The 22290-nt window shown below is 45.2% G+C and overlaps 2 protein-coding genes across 2 annotated transcripts in view; one reads left to right on the top strand and one right to left on the bottom strand.

Annotated features, from left to right (window-relative positions):
- The first annotated feature begins 2866 nt into the window (after positions 1-2866).
- Positions 2867-10039, top strand: TTC9B (tetratricopeptide repeat domain 9B). Its single transcript, XM_075323659.1, has 3 exons — positions 2867-3318; positions 4049-4231; positions 9153-10039. Exons 1-3 carry the CDS (start codon positions 2955-2957, stop codon positions 9245-9247), a joined length of 642 nt encoding a protein of 213 aa, XP_075179774.1. The 5' UTR covers positions 2867-2954; the 3' UTR covers positions 9248-10039.
- Positions 10040-13721: 3682 nt separating this feature from the next.
- Positions 13722-22290, bottom strand: part of MAP3K10 (mitogen-activated protein kinase kinase kinase 10) — a 55898-nt gene continuing 47329 nt past the window's right edge. Inside the window, exons 10-11 of the mRNA XM_075323657.1 lie at positions 21621-22290; positions 13722-14654 (exon numbers count right to left, since the gene is read on the bottom strand). The exon at positions 21621-22290 is cut by the window's right edge and continues 50 nt beyond it. Of these exons, the coding sequence (XP_075179772.1) occupies positions 14260-14654; positions 21621-22290 (1065 nt within the window). The 3' untranslated portion in view covers positions 13722-14259. The remainder of the gene's footprint in view (positions 14655-21620) is intronic.

The raw sequence follows: 22290 nt of genomic DNA on the forward strand, positions 1-22290 counted from the left end.
CGGTTCCCATTAGACCAAAGGTGGCCAACCCTGACAATCCTGAGTATGGGAGTTTCCCGATTGTCCTCTGACAGATTATGCAGAAGAAAGAAGGATCTAGCATGTTGAATATTCAATGACTGAGCCTTTATTTTTCTTTGAGACACTTGCCACTGCCAGAGGAACCTAGAGGACAAGACAGAGGAGCCTAGAGGAGGAGGAGAAGGAGGAGGAGGGGAGAAGACAAGACAGAGGAGCATAGAGGAGGAGGAGAGGAGAAGACAAGACAGAGGAGCCTAGAGGAGGGGAGAAGACAAGACAGAGGAGCCTAAAGGAGGAGGAGGGGAGAAGACAAGACAGAGGAGCCTAGAGGAGGAGGAGAGGAGAAGACAAAACAGAGGAGCCTAGAGGAGGGGACAAGACAGAGGAGCCTAAAGGAGGAGGAGGGGAGAAGACAAAACAGAGGAGCCTAGAGGAGGAGGAGGGGAGAAGACAAGACAGAGGAGCCTAAAGGAGGAGGAGGGGAGAAGACAAGACAGAGGAGCCTAGAGGAGGAGGAGAGGGGAGAAGACAGAGGAGCCTAGAGGAGGAGAGAAGACAAGACAGAGCAGCCTAGAGGAGAAGGAGGGGAGAAGTCAAGACAGCGGAGCCTAGAGGAGGAGGGGAGAATATGTGATGCCCTGGACTATCCAGGTCGTCTCAGGTAGACACACAACACCACCACATCCCCTTCCCGGTTAGGTAACACCAGCCAAACTAAAACCCTTTTCACCACCCTCCAGGTTTGATGTCCACACCAGGGGGGCGGAGCCAGGCGGTTGGCTCTGCCCACCGAGGAGTTCACAGGCCTGGAGGCGGGAACCTAAGTAGTCAAGTTCAAGTTGGAGCAGAGTAGTTTTGACAGTGAAGGAGGGAGGTTGAGTTCACAGGCAGACCTGCGCTCAGGCCTGCCAAAGACTACCGGTGGCTGGGTTGGAGCCTCAGTCACCATTGGCAAAGAGGCAGACGGTGGTGGCCGCCTGCAGGAGACCGGGAAAATGACCGGTGGAACTGTAAGGGACCGGGACAGGGTAGTGGCCCGCCGGAACTGAACCGGCGAGCCAACTGGATACCAGAGCACCAGGCAGGGTACTCAGACCCAGCACAAAGCCGTGAACCGACAGAGCCGAGTCGAATCAACTGATTGCGGGCTGGACTCAAGGACCTACCCCACACAAGTCCCTTTAGAAGACAACAGCCCAACCATACCGAGTAACGCCACCGCCAAGGCATAGAGATCCAAAGGGCCAGCGTCTGCGGGCAAACGGGCTCCTCTGGCATATACCAGTCGGGGAGTGGACTACCGGTGTCTAGGCACAGAAGTCAAAACATTTACACACAGGTGCAGGAGAAAGGTGGAGACCACCAACCTAATCTGGAAGAAGCTGCAGTCGGCTGCGGGCCCCGTTCATCACTCCGTTTGGTTTACCAGCGACTCCAGTGTCTTGTGTCAAAGTGAGTACACCAGTGCCATCAGGCACCGCACCACACTGCACCGCAACACTTCACCTTGCACCCCGGCCCTCGCCTACCGGGCACCGGGACCAACAACCCCTACCCACGGAGGGGTCAACACCTAGCTGCGCCATTACACCGCTCCCGGGATCCCCGCACCTTCACCGCAGCGGTGGTGTCGACAATCACCACAACCCGTGGGTGGCGTCACGAACTGTCATTCCAAGTCAAACACCCAAATCCCCGTGTGTAGCGCCAATTCCCTTGCAGAGCGACGTGACCCCCGGGTCCGTGAGAAGCTTGAGCCACCACCCGCAGTATGAGCACGGATCCGAGCTGCTCGGCGATTGCAGCCGAGCCCGCAGGGCGGTACAAATACAAGACAGAGGAGCCTAGAGGAGGAGGAGGGGAGAAGACAAGATAGAGGAGGAGGAGGAGGGGAGAAGACAAGACAGGAGCCTAGAGGAGGAGTAAGGGAGAAGACAAGATAGAGGAATCTAGAGGAGTAAAAGAGGAGAGGACAAGACAGAGGAGCCTTGAGGAGGAGGGGAGAAGACAAGACAGAGGAGACTAGAGGAGGAGGAAGCAGAGGAGAGAAGACACGACAGATAAGCCTAGAGGAGGAAGAAGGGAGAAGACAAGACAGAGGAGCCTAGAGGAGGAGGAGCCAGAAGGATGGGACAGAGGAGCCTAGAGGAGGAAGAAGGGAGAAGACAAGACAGAGGAGCCTAGAGGAGGAGGAGCCAGAAGGATGGGACAGAGGAGTCTAGAGGAGGAGGACAGAGGCGAGCACCATTCTATAATAGAGAAGACAGGAGTACTCAGCTGAGTAAAGCTCTCCTATGTATTGAGAGAGATTGCTGTTGGCCGAATGATCCTGTACATCCAGACCTGTGTATTAGTCCCCACCTGTGAGGGCAAAAGGGGACCAGTGTGGGGGGGTGTAAAAGTACTGACCAGCCCTGAGCCCGAGATGGAGGCCAGGAGCCAAAAAGTGGTGGCATGCCATACGAAAGGCAACTGCTGCTACAAGGACAAAATAATAATAATCTATATTTCTATAGCGCCAACATATTCCGCAGCGCTTTACAATTTACAATTTACAATTCAGGAGGATTATATACCAACAAAAAATGCAGGCGTACTATAGTCAAGTACCACTGGGCCCTGCTGGTGATGTAAAGTGTCTATGAAGATGGGGAGTTTACTTATATATATTTTTTTATTACACTTTTTGGAAGATTCCCCTGATTGTAAAGGGCTGGGGAATATGTAGACGCAATGTACATAAAGGTGATTATAACGAGCCTGTAGATCCAGACCTGAGCATGGGGAATCATTGACTTACACGAATACTCAAGGGGTTAAGAAGAGATGGCTCAGCTGTGTGGTACCCGGCATGCAGCGGGGGATGGACTGCTCCAGCTCGCTCTCTCCTCCTCCTCCTCCAGCATCCTCAGCATCTCTGCCGTTCATCCCTTATGCACAGAACGTACATACAGAGGGAAAAGGCGCTGGGATACCCCCAGCATGGACCGCCACCAGTGAGGGCTATGGGAGACCAGACCAGTGTGGGTGGCGGGAGAGCACCGGCCAACCCTGAGCCCGAGATGGAGGCCAGGATCCAAAAAGCGGTTGAGTTCAAGACGGAAGGCAACCGCTGCTACAAGGACAAAAAATTCAGGGATGCTATAGGGAAGTATCACCGGGCTCTACTGGTGCTGAAAGGTGTCCATGAAGATGGGGAAGAGAGGAAGGCCAATGGCGGAGCGGGCACAAGGCTGACGGAGGCTCAGAAGGTGCGGGTGGAGGCCACGGAGATCGAGTGCTATGACAGCCTGACTGGTAGGTGGTGGAGGCTCCGATGAGGGATGCAGCTGTGGAGGGAGGGGGAGGAGGACTCACTGATGTGGAAGTGACAGGGATTAACCCTCTGAATTGGGATTTGGAGGGAGGCACAGGGGTTCCTTTGTGCTCGATAACCTATTGTGTGCCAACGGGTGACACAAAAATGACACACTGTCACCTCGTAGCAGGAACGATGAGGCATGTCAGGTGTGTGGCACCCTAGGCTCCATGTTTTATAGTTCCCTTCCGTCTACCCTGCAGTAGGAGGGGCAGACTTCATGTCATATCCCTGTCACCCTACCGGGGGTGGAACAGAGAGCATGCCATACCCCTATCACCCTGCAGGAGGCAGAACACACTCCATGGTTACTTACGGTCTGTGTGACCCTACACAAACTATCTTGGTCCATCTGCACTATCCATATCGGGCCAAAGAAAGCTGGATGACAACTAATATAGTCCCAGATATGTTTTATTGGATTGAGGTTGTCAGTCCATTTTTTGCAGACTCCTCAATGGCCCTTCTGAATAGTCCATATGACGGCAAGACAGGAAAAAACAGGCAGACCTACCATTCAGGATTGTAGGAAAGTGGTAATATGACTTGTTTGGTAGCTGGTATTAGTGGCCATATTGGTCGTCGCTGGATTGAGTGACGACCAATATGTTCTCTATAGGAATAATAAATGTTAATGATTCTTCTTCCCTCGGTAATTACTCCCCACAGCCTGTTTGCTGCAATCTGAGCTGGTGAACTACGAGCGGGTGAAAGAATATTGCCTGAAGGTGCTCGAGAAACAGAACAGCAATTTTAAAGCCACGTACCGGGCCGGCATTGCCTTCTACCACTTGGGAGACTACGGCAATGCCCTGCTCTACCTTAAGGAAGCTCGAAGCCGGGAGCCTACAGGTATAAACCCCTTCCCCCATCATTAGTACTATGGCAAATAGTCATTATTAGTGCCAATTCTATAACAGAGCGGTATATCAAGTGGATCATACTAGTGCAACTCGATAATCAAGTTCAACTTCACAGTCGGACTATCGAAGATGGATATTGTCAGAAAGTCCTTGTAAAAATTTGCACTTTTGTAATTTACTGCTTATTTAAATTAGCAGCCGTTCTTGAGATATAACACTTTTGTTTACAGCTCGTTGCCTTGGAAACCGACCACCACTGCCGTTTAGGTTGTAAGCAGTGCAATAAAACTGGCAAGGATTAGGCGGTAATATGAGCGCTCCAACGATTATAGCCAGCTATGGTGTTTACAAGGTCAATAGAATGGAGTTTGTAAGTGTGACACCCCTGGACTATCAGGTCATCACTCACAGGGTATTGTACAATCTGCCCTTCCGTGCAATATCCAACTCCTTCTTGGTTATGGGTCCCCAACTACATGGTGTTCCCTACATCAGCTAATCAAAATCCTGGGTACACTCTGCACCACACCCATTAGACACACCAGTGGACGGCCTGAGTGGAATAGGGTCGCCCACTTGGGGAGTTGGTTAGGGGAGGTCAGGAGAGTCAGTGAGTAGAGAGCAGTTTTGGAAGTGAAGGAGAGAGGAGGTCAGGAGCAGGGCTCCTAAGTAGTTACTTAGGTTGCAGACAGTGGTCTGGTCCTAGAAGAGCTGGACACCCGGTCGCAGGGGATCGTGGCAAGGGGCATGGAACTGTCGAAGAGGACAGCCGGCGGCCTTGTACCATCACCGGGCTGGGACCAGGGCACGACGGGGTACATGGACCCTAGGTCAGGGAGTAGCTTCAGGCAATGTGACAATTTACCCGACGAGAATGGAGGCTTCAAGATCCACCCGCTCCAAAAATCGGGGTACTAGCGCAACAAGGGGAGTAGGACTTTCCACTAAAACGGTCCAGAAAATCCCAAGCGTGAACCCTGAGAGCAAGCTCCCACACTTAGCCATAGAGTGGAGCGGGACCCGACTAGTTCCGTACTACCGGGACCAACAGAGAAGTAAACTTAGTGCCAGGAAGAAGGTCACGGATCACCAGGCAGCACCATTGGGGATGGAACCCGAACTAAGCTCCCCTCAGCGGCAGCGGTATACAGAACTTTGGTTTATCCAGTTGTCGGTGTCAGCTTAATGGACTGAGTACGAAAGTTACCCCTTCGCACCCAACAGCACTCCCCAAACACCCCCCTTCATTTGAGTGGCCGCACGACCCCAAGGTCGTGACCTTCTTCTTAGTCCCAGCCCGGTGACGGTACAAGGCTGCCGGCTGTCCTCCTCGACAGTTCCGTGCCCCTTTCCACGATCCCCTGCGACCAGGGGTCCAGCTCTTCTAGGCTCAGACCACTGTCTGCCATCTAGGTAACTACTTAGGAGCCCTGCTCCTGACCTCCTCTCTCCTTCACTTCCAAAACTGCTCTCTACTCACTGACTCTCCTGACCTCCCCTAACCAACCCCTCAAGTGGGCATCCCTATACCACTCAGGCTGTCCACTGGTGTGTCTGGTGGGTGTGGTGCAGAGTGTATCCAGGATTTTGATTAGCTCATGTAGGCAACACCATGTAGTTGGGGATCCATAACCAAGAAGGAGTTGGATATTTTACGGGAGGGCAGATTATGCAATACCCTGTGACGACCTGATAGTCCAGGGGCGTCACATAAGCAGAGCGCATATTCTGCTGACTAGCAGCAGTGGTCAGACTCCAAGGCAACAAGCTATAAACAAAAGAAAAGTATTACTATTTCAAGAACTGATCAAAATGTTAACGTTAAGTAGTGAAAATGAGCACTAGTGTAGCACCCGGGGATATGGGGTACTCGGTTCCAGGTAGTGTACGTCATGGGAATGTCACAGTGGTGGCCGTTACCCGGTTCCGTGCCCTGGGCCCTTTTTGTAATGGGGATATTTACAGGGGATTAGTGAATAAAGTTTATAAATGACGCCACTTGCGGTGTTACGGCTAAGTGTAGGGAGTCGCCACTGCAGAATGTCCTTACTGGGGCTGATGGTATTGCAGCTAGTATGGTAGTCCCTCCGCAAGTAGGGTATTACCCCAGCGGGTGTATGATGCGGTGGATGTCGGAAGAAGGAGTCCAGACAGGTATTCAGTGCAATTGGTTTACTCACTTTTCGGGTGTTAACTGGTTGCCCGAGGCCGGCTGGTTTCACCTTCAGGTCCCCTTCGTCCCAGTGCCAGTCTGGTTCTTTGGTACCTTCTTCCCTTACACCTGTCTCTGGTATGTGGGTCCCCATGGTATGGAACACTGGGGGTCCCCGGTCTGTGGTTTGTCCACCTCTGTCCGCCTGACGGTAGCGTGAACCCTATGGGGTTGGAGTCTCTGGTCCTGTCCCCGGTTCTCCCTTTGCTACTGAGTCTTCGGATTCTTTAGGGTCAGCAAGGTTCTTGATGGTACCCTTTGCTGTGCAAGTGTTAACAGGTCGGCTTGAAGCTCTTTCCTGTCCTAGGGTCCTGTACCCCGTGAGTGAGTAGTTCCAGGAGTACTCCACCGGCAACTACCTCTCTTCAGTACCAGGTCACTGTCAACCCAAGTCAGGATGTCATTTCGCTTCCATCTTCACTTCACACACTCTACTTACACTAGACTTGAACTAAACTACTGACTCTGTCCACAGTCTGCCCCTCCCACCTGGACAACTAGTGGACTGGACTGGCTACACTTCTAAGCGGCCATCCATTGGTCCCACCCTAGCTGGGTACCATTGTATGGGGGATTGTTGGGGAAAACTAGGATTACCTGGGTTCTTGGTGTTACCGGCACTGGGGTTCTGGGTCCCTAACGGGGTAGGCCCTGCATCCTGAAGAACTTTGTAACACCCTGATGTTCTCAGGGGGCGCTACACTAGCCCGGTCAGGTGCTCTGTACTCTTAACTACTGATGAGCGAGCACTACTATGCTTGGCCACTCGGTACTTGTAACCAGGAGTTGGACGCACTGACGGGCACGACTCCTGTACCAAGCATAATGGAAGTCAATGTGGAACTCCGAGCATTTTTCCAGAACATTTCCAGGAAAAATGCTCCATATCTCCATTGACTTCCATTATGCTTGGTACAGGAGTCGTGCCCGTCAGTGCGTCCAACTCCTGGTTACGAGTACCAAGCACCTGAGCATGGTAGTGCTCGTTCGTCACTAGTTACGAGTACCCAGCACCCAAGCATGGTAGTGTCCGCTCATCACTAGTTACGAGTAATGAGCATCCGAGCATGGTAGTGCCCGCTCATCACTAGTTACCAGTACCGAGCACCCGAGCATGGTAGTGCCCACTCATCACTAGTTACGAGTACTGAGCACCCGAGCATGGTAGTGCCCGCTCATCACTAGTTACTAGTAACGAGCACCTGAGCATGGTAGTGCTCACTCATCACTAGTTACGAGTAACGAGCACCCGAGCATGGTACTGCCCGCTCATCACTAGTTATGAGTACTGAGCACCCGAGCATGGTACTGCCCGCTCATCACTAGTTATGAGTACTGAGCACCCGAGCATGGTAGTGCCCGCTCATCACTAGTTACTAGTAACGAGCACCTGAGCATGGTAGTGCTCACTCATCACTAGTTACGAGTAACGAGCACCCGAGCATGGTACTGCCCGCTCATCACTAGTTAGGAGTACAGAGCACCCGAGCATGGTAGTGCCCTCTCATCACTAGTTACGAGTACTGAGCACCCGAGCATGGTAGTGCACGCTCATCACTAGTTATGAGTAACGAGCACCCGAGCATGGTAGTGCCCGCTCATCACTAGTTACGAGTACAGAGCACCCGAGCATGGTAGTGCCCGCTCATCACTAGTTATGAGTAACGAGCACCCGAGCATGGTCTAATCACTAATAATAAACAGTAAATTGTAAAATTGCTTTAATTTACAATAATAATATCCATTTAAAGGATGGGAGTATCCCTTTTAAGCAATAAACATTTTTTGAGAAAGCTTTTATATGACAGGTTGTATTCTGATCTATCAGATTTTGCTTAGATTTACTTTAAATATATATACAGTATATATACAATCTATCACATTCTGACAGGATTGATAATTAAGATTCGAGTTGCAGGAGGCCGGCTGCTTAGACCCCCTCCTGATCCCAGGAATGGGGGACATAAAACTCCCTGTGTAAACGGAACATTACTGAGCATGTGCAGCCACGGCTCCGTTAATTTATCATTAACAATCTATAGGCAGTTAATGGAACAGTGGTCACACATGCTCAGTACACCTAGGTGCCCAATTCTTGGGATCAGTGAGGGGGTCTCAGCAGCTGGACCCCCATCAATCAAATATGTATCCTCTAATGTGTGTATCAGTGATGAGTGTTTTTATTAAGGGACTACTCCTTTAAAGGACTTTTCAGAAAACCTATTTTCAGGATTCTCAGAGTAGAGAGGGGCTACAAAGAGGGTCTCTGGAGGACCTGCCTTGTTCCTCATTGCATTGCCAGCCCAAGACACAATGCTTAATTTCCTCTGTAATGGCTCTGCTTGGGACTCTGAAGACTCCCTGCTAACAACTCATCATGAGGGTCCCAATAAAAGGGGACTTTATTTATTGTGAGGGAACTCCAATGTTGCCATTTTGAACTGCTTGCATGGTAGTGGTCAAACATGGCATCATATCAAATGGTCCCCTTTAAGGATAGCTATGGTGAGCATGGATGATCTCCTTATATTGTGGAGTTTCCCAAAAGAGCGAAATATGAACTATGAAGAAATCCTATCCCCTATATGCCTACAGCAGACTGATATTTTTGGAGTGGAGTTACCCTTTAAGCTAATTTGCATATCCCATACTACCAAATGGAGCTGAAAACAGACTTTTCTTCTTTTTTTCCATACAGACACAAACGTTCTTCGCTACATCCAGCTGACAGAAATGAAAGTGCAGAGGTCAAGCCAACGGGAAAGGAAAAGTTTTAAGGAGGTGATTGGATAGCCCAACGTTTTTCCCGACCCTAACCCTTCACCAAACTTGTATGTTGAGATACTCTAAGCAAGAGCATGGCGGCTAATACTGAGCATTGCCCTGTGCAAACCTCAACGGTCTCTCATCAAGAGAATACGATCTAGAAGAGTCATGCAGCTCTGGCACTTTATATAAAGTTTCTTAATGAAAAAGGAGTTTTTTTGAGAAATCTATCTGCCTCTCCACTACCTATATTGTGTCAATGCATGCATCAAGTGTTCATGTGTATGCGTGTGTTCTTCTATAATGGTAGACGGCACACGCATAGATGAAATCGATCCTCTTTGGACGGGTCATGCTCAGTAGCTCTGGAGGCAGCATGTTGATTAAAAGGAAGCCCCCAATTTCCGCTCTCATCCATGCCATATTGCGTCATTAACGAGGATTGCCCCCAATGACAAAGTGTCCGACGAGTAAACCCTTACACCCGCGAGAACCAGAGACCTAAAAAATACCACAACGTTCGCTTTCTCTACCCGTTGTTGCCCCGACTCGGAGGACGACCAAACAAGTGACCGCATCGTCTTCAGATTCAGAAAAAGGACGTGTGACGCCCGATCCGATCAATACACATAACGCCGCCTCTGCACCTTACACTTCTATTCAACGCTTTGCACTTTCGGCATAAGCGGGAAACAGAATTCGGACAGACCTACCGCTCCCTCATGCCATACGAAGTGAAATTGTGGCTCGTTCTTCAGTCTCAGAAACATAAGGATGTTGTGTAGGACTTTCTTTTGTAAATAAAAGCCAACAAACTCAGTTTCTGCATTTCTTTTTCAAATAAAAAACAAAAAAAAAAACAAGTGAACTAAAAAAACTAAAAAAGAAAAATATTAAAAAAGTGAAGTACATTTTGTTTCCTCAAATATCGGGTGTGGTGGTGAATAATAATCATTTCTAATTTAATCACATACCAAACAATATATGTTTCCCAATTTATAGTGAAATAATTTTTTCATTTTGTTTCGGTGAAATGAGCGGAAAGATTTTCTTTTCTGAATCACTTTTAGGACCCAAACTCTTTTCCTCTTTTTTTTGTGCTTTTGATTTTTCTCCCCTTATTCCGAAAGCCATAACTATTTTTCTTTTCCATGTCATAAAACTTTATTTTATTTTTTTTCTATAATGACACGAGCTATAGTCTTAAATCGCAGTATTCATTTTATCATATAATATATTGAAAAACAAGAAAAAAATTTGGGAATCCTGGAGTTTCCTTTTCTTTTTTTTTTGTTATTAAATTATATGGGTAAAGTATTTTATAATTTCATAGATTGGACTTGGTGGCAATATTTTTGGATGAGGACATGGGGGGGGGGGTGATTCAAATTTGTATATATATGTATTATAAATATATACATACACACACTGTAATATATACTGTATATATGTATATATATTACATATTCACACACTGTATATATATATATATATGTGTATATATATATATATATAGATATATATGTATTATAAATATATACATACACACTGTGTGTGTGTGTGTATATATATATATATATATATATATATATATATATATATATATATATATATATATATATATATAATATATATATATATACACACACACACACACACACACACACACAGTGGTCCAAAAGTAGGTGAACAGTATGTGTAATAGGGTTATCAAACATGGTGTAAAGTGAAACTGACTCAGTTGCCCTTAGCAGCCAATCAGATTCCACCTTTCATTTTCCAAAGAGTCTGTGAAGAATGAAAGGTGGAATCTGATTGGTTGCTAAGGGCAACGGAGTCAGTTTCACTTTACACCATGTTAGATAACACTATTGCACTTACTGTTCACCTATTTTTGGACCACCGTGTATAATATACATAGTATATGATATTGTCCTGATGAAGCCTATGGAATCACATTGACCATTAAATCATATTTTATCTACATCATCTGGACTGGTTTGGCGGAGCAGGAGATTAACCTTTTTCTTCGTTCCATTGTTTATATAATATAATTTTATATTTTATTAAATTTTTTTTTTTACATTTACCTTTTTTTTAAATTTTTAATTCCCCCCAGGTGACTTTAATTTACATAGTTACATAGGTTGAAAAAAAGAACCTAGGTCCATCGAGTTCAACCTTTCTAGGCTATAAACGCACGTTGCCGATAGGGTGCAGGAATTTTCTGCACCAGAAAACGCACCCAAAATAGTTTTTGGTGCATTTTTTTTTTTTTTTAAAACATCAATGCCTGGAAGGGCTAGAAAAATGCAGGAAAAAAACCCCAAACCAACAGTTCACATGCTGCAGATTTTTTTTTTCTGCACCAAAAACTGCAAGGAAAAAAAAAGCAACGTGGGCACAGCTCTTCAGAATTTGTTGGCATAAGGAATACATGCAGATTTGGGCCACAAATAAATTGCACCAAATATGCATTAAAAAACTTCAACATGCGCACACAGCTTTATATTGTCTGCCATTACCGCCTCTTGCGGTAGGGCATTCCACTGTCTGACTGCTCTAACTGTAAAGAACCCTTTCCTATTAGATGCCGGAATCTCCTTTCTCCCACCTGCAGTGAGAGCCCCTTGGTCCTTTAGAATTGTCTTTTGGAAGGAATAAGGCTATGTGTGCACGTGTGCGCTCTGCACCGCACCGAAAATGTGCGCTTCAGAGCGCAGCTGAAAAGCTGCGTTCTGAAGCGCATGGTGCCGGCAGATTCGTGCGCTCTGCATGCTGCCTCTCCAGCATGCAGAACGCACGAAAGAAGTGACATGTCACTTCTTAGAACGCAGCGATTCGGCAAGCAGCCGAATCGCTGCATTCTAACATGCCACGTGCGCACGGACCCTGCACAATCTCCATAGATTGTGCAGGGGACGCAGGACGCATGCAGTTACGCTGCGGTGCAGAACGCAGCGTAACTGCATGTAATACGCACACGTGCGCACATACCCTAAGTCATGTACCAGTCCTTTTATATTGACAAGGTTATCATCAGTGATCTACAAAGAGTTGCTTCTGGCAGTAAAGATGTACAAGTCGCTCACACAATGGTAAAGACAAAATAAAATAATTAAATTGGGGAATTTTCTCAGAATAGTGAAGTTGAGAAAACACAGCAAACTAAAGCCTCATTCAGATGTAATTTTTTTTAATTAAACCCAATTGCAAAAAATATTTGTATCCCTAAATAAGTATATGAGTAAAGGGAACAACCCCTTTAAGTGTTTATTTTAGCAAGCCTCTAACATCTCCCTGAAAGTAACGCCTTAATGTTGGAGCTTCGGAAACCTGTCATGTCAGATGACTCTTGTCTGTAGGCTTGAAGAATAACATGATTTCTATACTTTTCCCCTCTGCAGACTATCTCTAATAGAGAAGTGGCTAATAAGTGGAGAAGGAAACAGATGGCTGTGATATAATATATTACAAAGCTTCTCATACCAGTTTGTACTGTTGACTTAGACAAGTTCTTTTGATTATATGACCTGTATCTTACACTTTCCTCTCTGCAGACTGTTTCTAATAGAGTAGCGGCTAGTAAGTGGAGAAAAAAACAGATGGCTGTGATATGATATATTACAAAGCTACTAGTTTGTACTATTGATTTATACAAGTTTTTGGATTATGTTAACTGAATCTTGCAGTTTTCCCCTCTGCAGATTGTCTGTAAGAGAGAAGTGGCTAATAGGTGGAGAAAGAAACGGAGAGTTCTGATATACTATATTACAAAGTTTCTCGTACTAGTTTGTACTATTGATATATACAAGTATTTTTGAATGTGACCTGTATATTGCACTTTGCTTTCTGTAGACGTTTTCTAATAGAGAAGTGTCTAATAAGTGGAAAAAGAAATGGTGAGTTCTGATATATATTACAAAGTTTCTCGTACTAGTTTGTACTATTGATATATACAAGTATTTTTGATTGTGACCTGTATATTGCACTTTGCTCTCTGTAGACTGTTTCTAATAGAGAAGTGGCTAATAAGTGGAGAATGAAATGGAGAGTTCTGATAGGATATATTACAAAGTTTCTTGTACTAGTTTGCACTATTGATATATACAAGTATTTTTTATTGTGACCTCTATATTGCACTTTGCTCTCTGTAGACTGTTTTAATAGAGAAGTGGCTAATAAGTGGAGAAAGAAACAGATGGCTGTGATGATATATTATAAGGTTTCTCGTACTAGTTTGTACTATTGATTTATACACTTTTTTATTGTGAACTCTATCTTGCAGTTTTTCCCTCTGACTGTCTCTAAGAGAGAAGTGGCTAATAATTGGAGAAAGAAACAGAGTTCTGATATGATATATTACAAAGTTTATCATACTTGTTTGTACTCTTGTTTTATACAAGTTTTTGACCATTAAATCCACACATAGACCTTGTTGCAGTCATATATCCCAATATCAGTTATTACTCTATGTGGCATAAACTCGCTGCAAACCAGATTGGTAAAATTCTTTATTAATACTTCAGTCACCATTAAGACGACAACGGATGGAGAAAGTCGGGGAAGGTTTTGCACCCTTTAGCTGCAGGACGTCACTACGCCCCGACTACTGCCATGCCACAATGGAACTAAACCAGTGATTCCCAAAATCTTTGATGCCCTAAGATGGTACTTGGTGGTAAGGATACTTGTAAACATGGGTAAGTTAAGCAAAGGCTCAGTCATTTTCACAGAAATCAATAAAATAATCCAATCCTGAATTATAGGACTGATCTTGTTACATTTGGGGGAGTTGTATAAGATTATTAGGCCCCCAAGGCTTCAGCAGAGGATTCAGACTGGACCTTGCTTGCTCCGTTTCAGCTGCTCTTGACCATAGGAATATAGTTGGGGGTGAGGGACGACCCCATAATTGATTTACTTATTTATTTTCTTCATACCCGTTGAGTTACAACCACAAAATACATTCAAAGGAGCCGCTTATTTCCTGCAGGAGGCAGCAGCAGAATAATACTTGGTGCCGATAGCCTCGGACGTTAAGACACGTCAGCTCCCATATTATAATAAGGGTCAGTTTGTGCTTGTACCCCTCCCCCGCACAGAGGGACAGTGTTGTCCAGTCTCTGTCCTTCCACTTCCATGTCCAGAAGGGTCTCCTCAGCTCCCCCAACCTGGATGCCGTCTGTGGAACCGCTGGAGCTGCCATCCCCTCCGCTGCCGGATGGAGACGAACTGTGAGTCCGAGAAAGGGTCACAAATTTCCAAGGGTCCAATCGGGGTCGGCTAGAAGAGGGTCGAGGCCGAGGGGCAAATTCCAAGGTGGTGGGTCTTTCTACTGATAAATCCTTGTCGTAGGGTTTACGTCTGGCTGGAGGGGGGAACACAAAGTGGGGGTCTGGAAGGCGAGGAAAAGGAGTGTGCTCTTTGGAACCTGTGGGAATAAGAATAGATCATTATCATATTCCGCAAAAGAGACCCTCATTTATGAGTTTTGAAGCCCCTTATATATAATCTAATGATGGCTGAACTCGCCAATATCAATGGCTTTGGTCAATGGTGTAATGTGTATTGGGGCACCGGCCGACTGATGGTTGGGTGAGATGTTGATTGGGCATTGTCCGATTTTAGACTGCCGGTTGGCAGCATAGAAATCTAATGTTGGCTGAACTCATCAATATCGATGGGTTTGGCCAATGGTGTAATGTGTATGGGGGCACCGGCCAACTGATGGTTGGGAAAGATGTTGATTGGACACTGTCTGATTTTATATACGGATAAGGCTGCACATCAAACTTAGATAATAGTATAATGCCTCAAGCATATGGACAAATATTGGAATATACAATGAAAAATGCTACTTGCTAATTTGAACATGTGAATAATGAATTGCATACCTGCCATGAATATTAGGAAAAAGGAGATATTTAGCAATCGCATTGATCAATGTAACTGAGCCCCAAGGCCTCGTCAAGGAATATCTCTATATTGGGGTCCCTAGCTCTGTGACCCTAACTGTGTGTCATCTCATTGCAATTAAAAACTGCTATGGGTGGAGAGGGGTAACTAAGGACTTTCTTATATAGGAGATGGAAAAAACATGGCCGAAAGGGGCGGAGCTGTGTTCACATTCAGAAAAAAAAACAAAAAACTACATATAACTGAATAGGATAACTGAAGTGAGCACTAATATATATATTATGAGTGCAAGCCAAAAATTACATACTATATACGGATAAGGCTGCACATCAAACTTAGATAATAGTATAATGCCTCAAGCATATGGACAAATATTGGAATATACAATGAAAAATGCTACTTGCTAATTTGAACATGTGAATAATGAATTGCATACCTGCCATGAATATTAGGAAAAAGGAGATATTTAGCAATCGCATTGATCAATGTAACTGAGCCCCAAGGCCTCGTCAAGGCATATCTCTATATTGGGGTCCCTAGCTCTGTGACCCTAACTGTGTGTCATCTCATTGCAATTAAAAACTGCTATGGGTGGAGAGGGGTAACTAAGGACTTTCTTATATAGGAGATGGAAAAAACATGGCCGAAAGGGGCGGAGCTGTGTTCACATTCAGAAAAAAAAACCAAAAAAAAAACTACATATAACTGAATAGGATAGGATAATTTTTGGCTTGCACTCATAATATATATATTAGTGCTCACTTCAGTTATCCTATTCAGTTATATGTAGTTTTTTTTTTGTTTTTTTTTCTGAATGTGAACACAGCTCCGCCCCTTTCGGCCATGTTTTTTCCATCTCCTATATAAGAAAGTCCTTAGTTACCCCTCTCCACCCATAGCAGTTTTTAATTGCAATGAGATGACACACAGTTAGGGTCACAGAGCTAGGGACCCCAATATAGAGATATGCCTTGACGAGGCCTTGGGGCTCAGTTACATTGATCAATGCGATTGCTAAATATCTCCTTTTTCCTAATATTCATGGCAGGTATGCAATTCATTATTCACATGTTCAAATTAGCAAGTAGCATTTTTCATTGTATATTCCAATATTTGTCCATATGCTTGAGGCATTATACTATTATCTAAGTTTGATGTGCAGCCTTATCCGTATATAGTATGTAATTTTTGGCTTGCACTCATAATATATATATTAGTGCCCACTTCAGTTATCCTATTCAGTTATATGTAGTTTTTTTTTTTTTCTGAATGTGAACACAGCTCCGCCCCTTTCGGCCATGTTTTTTCCATCTCCTATATAAGAAAGTCCTTAGTTACCCCTCTCCACCCATAGCAGTTTTTAATTGCAATGAGATGACACACAGTTAGGGTCACAGAGCTAGGGACCCCAATATAGAGATATGCCTTGACGAGGCCTTGGGGCTCAGTTACATTGATCAATGCGATTGCTAAATATCTCCTTTTTCCTAATATTCATGGCAGGTATGCAATTCATTATTCACATGTTCAAATTAGCAAGTAGCATTTTTCATTGTATATTCCAATATTTGTCCATATGCTTGAGGCATTATACTATTATCTAAGTTTGATGTGCAGCCTTATCCGTATATAGTATGTAATTTTTGGCTTGCACTCATAATATATATATTAGTGCTCACTTCAGTTATCCTATTCAGTTATATGTAGTTTTTTTTTTTTTCTGAATGTGAACACAGCTCCGCCCCTTTCGGCCATGTTTTTTCCATCTCCTATATAAGAAAGTCCTTAGTTACCCCTCTCCACCCATAGCAGTTTTTAATTGCAATGAGATGACACACAGTTAGGGTCACAGAGCTAGGGACCCCAATATAGAGATATGCCTTGACGAGGCCTTGGGGCTCAGTTACATTGATCAATGCGATTGCTAAATATCTCCTTTTTCCTAATATTCATGGCAGGTATGCAATTCATTATTCACATGTTCAAATTAGCAAGTAGCATTTTTCATTGTATATTCCAATATTTGTCCATATGCTTGAGGCATTATACTATTATCTAAGTTTGATGTGCAGCCTTATCCGTATATAGTATGTAATTTTTGGCTTGCACTCATAATATATATATTAGTGCTCACTTCAGTTATCCTATTCAGTTATATGTAGTTTTTTTTTTTTCTGAATGTGAACACAGCTCCGCCCCTTTCGGCCATGTTTTTTCCATCTCCTATATAAGAAAGTCCTTAGTTACCCCTCTCCACCCATAGCAGTTTTTAATTGCAATGAGATGACACACAGTTAGGGTCACAGAGCTAGGGACCCCAATATAGAGATATGCCTTGACGAGGCCTTGGGGCTCAGTTACATTGATCAATGCGATTGCTAAATATCTCCTTTTTCCTAATATTCATGGCAGGTATGCAATTCATTATTCACATGTTCAAATTAGCAAGTAGCATTTTTCATTGTATATTCCAATATTTGTCCATATGCTTGAGGCATTATACTATTATCTAAGTTTGATGTGCAGCCTTATCCGTATATAGTATGTAATTTTTGGCTTGCACTCATAATATATATATTAGTGCTCACTTCAGTTATCCTATTCAGTTATATGTAGTTTGTTTTTTTTTTCTGAATGTGAACACAGCTCCGCCCCTTTCGGCCATGTTTTTTCCATCTCCTATATAAGAAAGTCCTTAGTTACCCCTCTCCACCCATAGCAGTTTTTAATTGCAATGAGATGACACACAGTTAGGGTCACAGAGCTAGGGACCCCAATATAGAGATATGCCTTGACGAGGCCTTGGGGCTCAGTTACATTGATCAATGCGATTGCTAAATATCTCCTTTTTCCTAATATTCATGGCAGGTATGCAATTCATTATTCACATGTTCAAATTAGCAAGTAGCATTTTTCATTGTATATTCCAATATTTGTCCATATGCTTGAGGCATTATACTATTATCTAAGTTTGATGTGCAGCCTTATCCGTATATAGTATGTAATTTTTGGCTTGCACTCATAATATATATATTACTGTCTGATTTTAGACTGACGTTCGGCGACATAATCTACTGTTGTCAGAACTCGTCAATGTCGATGGATTCTGCCAACAGTGTAATGTGTATCGGGGAACCGGCCAGCTGATGGTTGGGAGAGATGTTGATTGGGCATTCTCCGATTTTAGACTGCTGGTCGGTGGCATATTAATCTGATGTTGGCTGAACTTATCAATATTGACGAGTTCGGCCAATCGTGTAATGTGTATGGGGGCACCAGCCAACTGATGGTCGGGGGAGATGTTGATTGGGCATTGTCCAATTTTAGACTGCCAATTTCATTGGTGCCCCAGAAATATGGCGGTCAGTGGCTTTCTCCTAGAGTGCTCCCGTGTCAGCTGAGATGGCTGCCAGCCGAATAAATAGACGAAGCATTGTTTAGCCAACAGCCAGGAGATCGGTAGTGCCAGCGGTGTCCAACACTCGCTTATCTCTTCTACTTCGTCAGTTTCCATTTATGCCGTAGCTCTGCACCACCTAATAACTACAACGGAGTAAAAAGATTTGCTCTGCCCTGGTCCGGGGCCAGTCCGGTCTTCCGTGGCAGGCGGCATCATGAACACCTCTAACACTTACTAGGCTCTATGCAAATAAAAAAAGGTCTGTGGAGCCTCTGTTAGGAGTCTCGACACAGAAAATAGCCAGATATCCCTCCGGGAAGGACCCAGCCAAGGAGTGGCTCTTTTTACGGAGACCACCATAACCACCATATTAAGTGGCCCATTTAGTCAATATCCAACTCTTTGACGAGTTTAAGGGAAATACCAAGGCCAGGTATCCATCCACAGACAGCTGTTTCGAGGTGTTGCCCCTCATCAGTGTGGAGAAGAATTCTGGATAGGTGGGAGCAATGCCTACTAGACCAACAAGACAAAACAATCACTAATCTTGGGGAGACCAGCCAGAGAAAGCACTGACGGCAGCCAGCAAAGGCGCTCAACACAGTGAAATCGTAGGTGCATTGCCCCCTGGGCTGGGTCCTTCCCGGAGGGATATCTGGCTATTTTCTGTGTCGAGACTCCTAACAGAGGCTCCACGGACCTTTTTTGATTTGCATACTTCCCAGGGGGCAATGCCCCTAGGATTTCACTGTGTTGAGCGCCTTTGCTGGCTGCTTGCAGTGTTTTCTCTAGCTGATCTCCCCGAGATTAGTGATTGTTTTGACTTACTAGGCTCTGTGACATCATGAGGACTCACGCAACCTCATCACCATCATGACCTGTCAGGCTGAGTGTGCCGGCCGCAGTAGAGAAGACCGGAAAATACAGATTACAGGACACCATTAGGGACAGCAAAAATACTATTTGTACCATCTCTAGAAAGTATGTTTTTGGATGAAGCATCTTTCCTAATGTTTCTCTCCATTCCCGGGTGTCCTGGCACAAGGAACATTTCCCCCTCTTGGTGTGCGGCGCTGCACACAGCCGACACGCTGCGGATGATTATAAAGGGCATTCTGGGGGAGTGTTAATTCACTGCCAGACCACAGAGAACAAGGTTCTTCCAAAAACAGAAAAAGTACGTCTGCATCATTTCCCATTCTCCTACACACTGCGGAGTAGAACAACACACACAACCTTCATACTGACCTGCAGCACAGACTAAAAAGCTCACTTAGTATAAAGTGCGACCCCATGACCAGCAGATACAAGATATCGCCAATAGACAAGTAATTAGCGTCTCTGGAAAAGCTGTGTGTCCGCCACATTTCATTTAGTGCTAGTTCTGCACTAATACAGACATGTCGATGTATAGGAATTCCCATACAGAACTCTACTGTCACGCTTGCCGAATATAGCATGAGTGGTGTGGTGCGTTCAGACCTATGTACGTCTGAAGCACAACAAAAAACACAAGAAAAGGGGGGCACCGGGGATACAAAAACAATGGGAGGCCCTGGAATTAGTAACAAGGGTACGTGGGCACCTCCTAACCTCACCTGCAGCTGTCCCTTCTCACCAGTCCCTATACTGTCTCCGCAACTGTCGCTGAACCTTGGACCCTCGGAAGACCCTATAGTAACCCTGACTAGTGAGGGGCAGGTGGGGTTCACTAGACCTCATTGCTGCACTAACAACACATCAGGGAAGTAAAGACAAACAGGGGGAAAATATACAAACAAAAGGATATAGTCTGAGCACAGGAACATAAATTGCAGAACCTTCCTCAAAGGCGGCCAGGACACAAATTACCTTGTATCTTCAGCAGGGAATGCTGGGATACACCACTATATAAACCTGAAGGGTGTGACTACTAAGTAAATGCAGCTGATCACTCAGCTTTGGAAAAGCTGCAATAGCAAAACTGGCACTTAACCACTTCAGTGCCAAGAGAAATGAAACTCACTTAAATGAAGAGAACCAGATGAGAGGCTCCAGACTAAAGGCACAACATGCAGGGAGACGATCGTGACATCTACCTATAGCTGGGCTTAGACTGGCGTACTTCATGGTCCATATACAGACCATAATGACTACAGGTCTCAAACTTCATTTATACCTTTGAGGGTGTAAGGTTGGGGCAGTAGATCGGCAGTCAGTCTTTAAGCATAAAATACACCCATCTGAACCCATCTTTTTGTGTGTGGGGGTCTCCCGACTCTCTCCAGATGATATCAGAAGGAGGAACAGTTAGGCATGTTGAATTTTACCACTTACATTTTCAGATTTGTCAGAGGCAAAAAGCAGCTGCCAGAGATGTCCGGCAGCAGCTTTCTCCCCTTTCTCGACTGTACATGTGTATGAAGAAGTCGGAGAAATAGCAGTTTGGAAAATAGTATATGAAGTCAGCTTAAGGGCTTATTGCCATCTTCATAAATTGGTTTTAATCGGATAGTGCGTGCAATTTTGCAATTTAAAGCTGATTAAAATTCGCAGCCATTCTTGAGATCGTAATACTTCCTTTGTTTACAGCTCATTGCCTTGGAGACCGACCACCACTGCTATACAGTGCTGACAAGTTCTTGTCTACGGAGATTGTAAGCACCGTTTTGCAGCTGTTACAGGCAGCTTTAGGGCAGTGCTTACAAGCTAGACAGTAGCCGTGGTCGGTCTCCAAGGCAACGAGCTGTAAACAGAACAAGAGTGTTAATATTTTAAGAATGGCTGCAAATTTTAATAATTAATCAGTAAATTGCGTGTTTTTTATACTATCTGACAACATCAATCCATGAAGATGGCAAAAACTCCTTTAAGTGCTCATGCCTTTCATGTATATAGCAGCACGGACAGACATGGAGGAGTGGCCATATCGCTGAACTGCATGCCCTGCGGGTGTCGTTTCATATCAGCCATCCTCGTAACAGAAGTTTGATGATTCTTACACCTATATCTTACAGAACGAGTAACTTGTGGTCCTCGGTCGCTTTCCCGCTGCCCCATTTACTAATATAGAGAAGGTGTCAATACACGGACAATACTGACCTGTGTCACACGGCTGAGGTGGGGTGCTGCCGTCTGACGGAGAGCGCCGGTGTCCTTGTATGACCTGCCGTATGGCCCCATCGGATGGGGTTCTCCTGTGGCCCCTTGTTGCAGAGGCGTTAGGTCTGGTGGCTGTGACGTGTGTAGGGGTCAGTGATTGCCGGGGGTCCCGCTTGAAGCTTTCCACTTTATAGTCCACAAGTGGGTTTCGCCCATCACTCTGCTCCTTAACAATCTCCTCGCCGCCATGTTGCCCACAGGACATATCAACATTGGCCAGAACAGCCTCATCGCTGTCTGAACGGATAAGGGACTTGGTAGAGTTACAGTCTGAGATGGAAGACAAGGAGATGAGGGTGACCGAGCTGGATGGGATGACCGGATCATCCTTAGAAAGAGAGCGGCTGGGTGAATTGGCATTACGCCTCTGCCCCCTCGCTGCCCACTGAAAGATTCCCTTTCTCTTTTCCTCCTGGGGCACCAGGTCAGTAAGGTCAGTACCTAACGCCACCGCCGCCAAGAGGGAGGCGCAGCCCAGCAGCACCAGCTCCGTTTTCTTGCGGGACTGAGGGGTGCGCTTGGGACTGTCTGATGATGATGTTGCAGATAGGCTGGAGTCCTCGGTGTTGCTCCGGACATCCGTCTGGAGGGGTAATGTGAGGTAGGACTG

The sequence above is a fragment of the Anomaloglossus baeobatrachus genome, chromosome 9, assembly GCF_048569485.1.
Source record: "Anomaloglossus baeobatrachus isolate aAnoBae1 chromosome 9, aAnoBae1.hap1, whole genome shotgun sequence".
Taxonomy (NCBI): Eukaryota; Metazoa; Chordata; class Amphibia; order Anura; family Aromobatidae; genus Anomaloglossus; species Anomaloglossus baeobatrachus.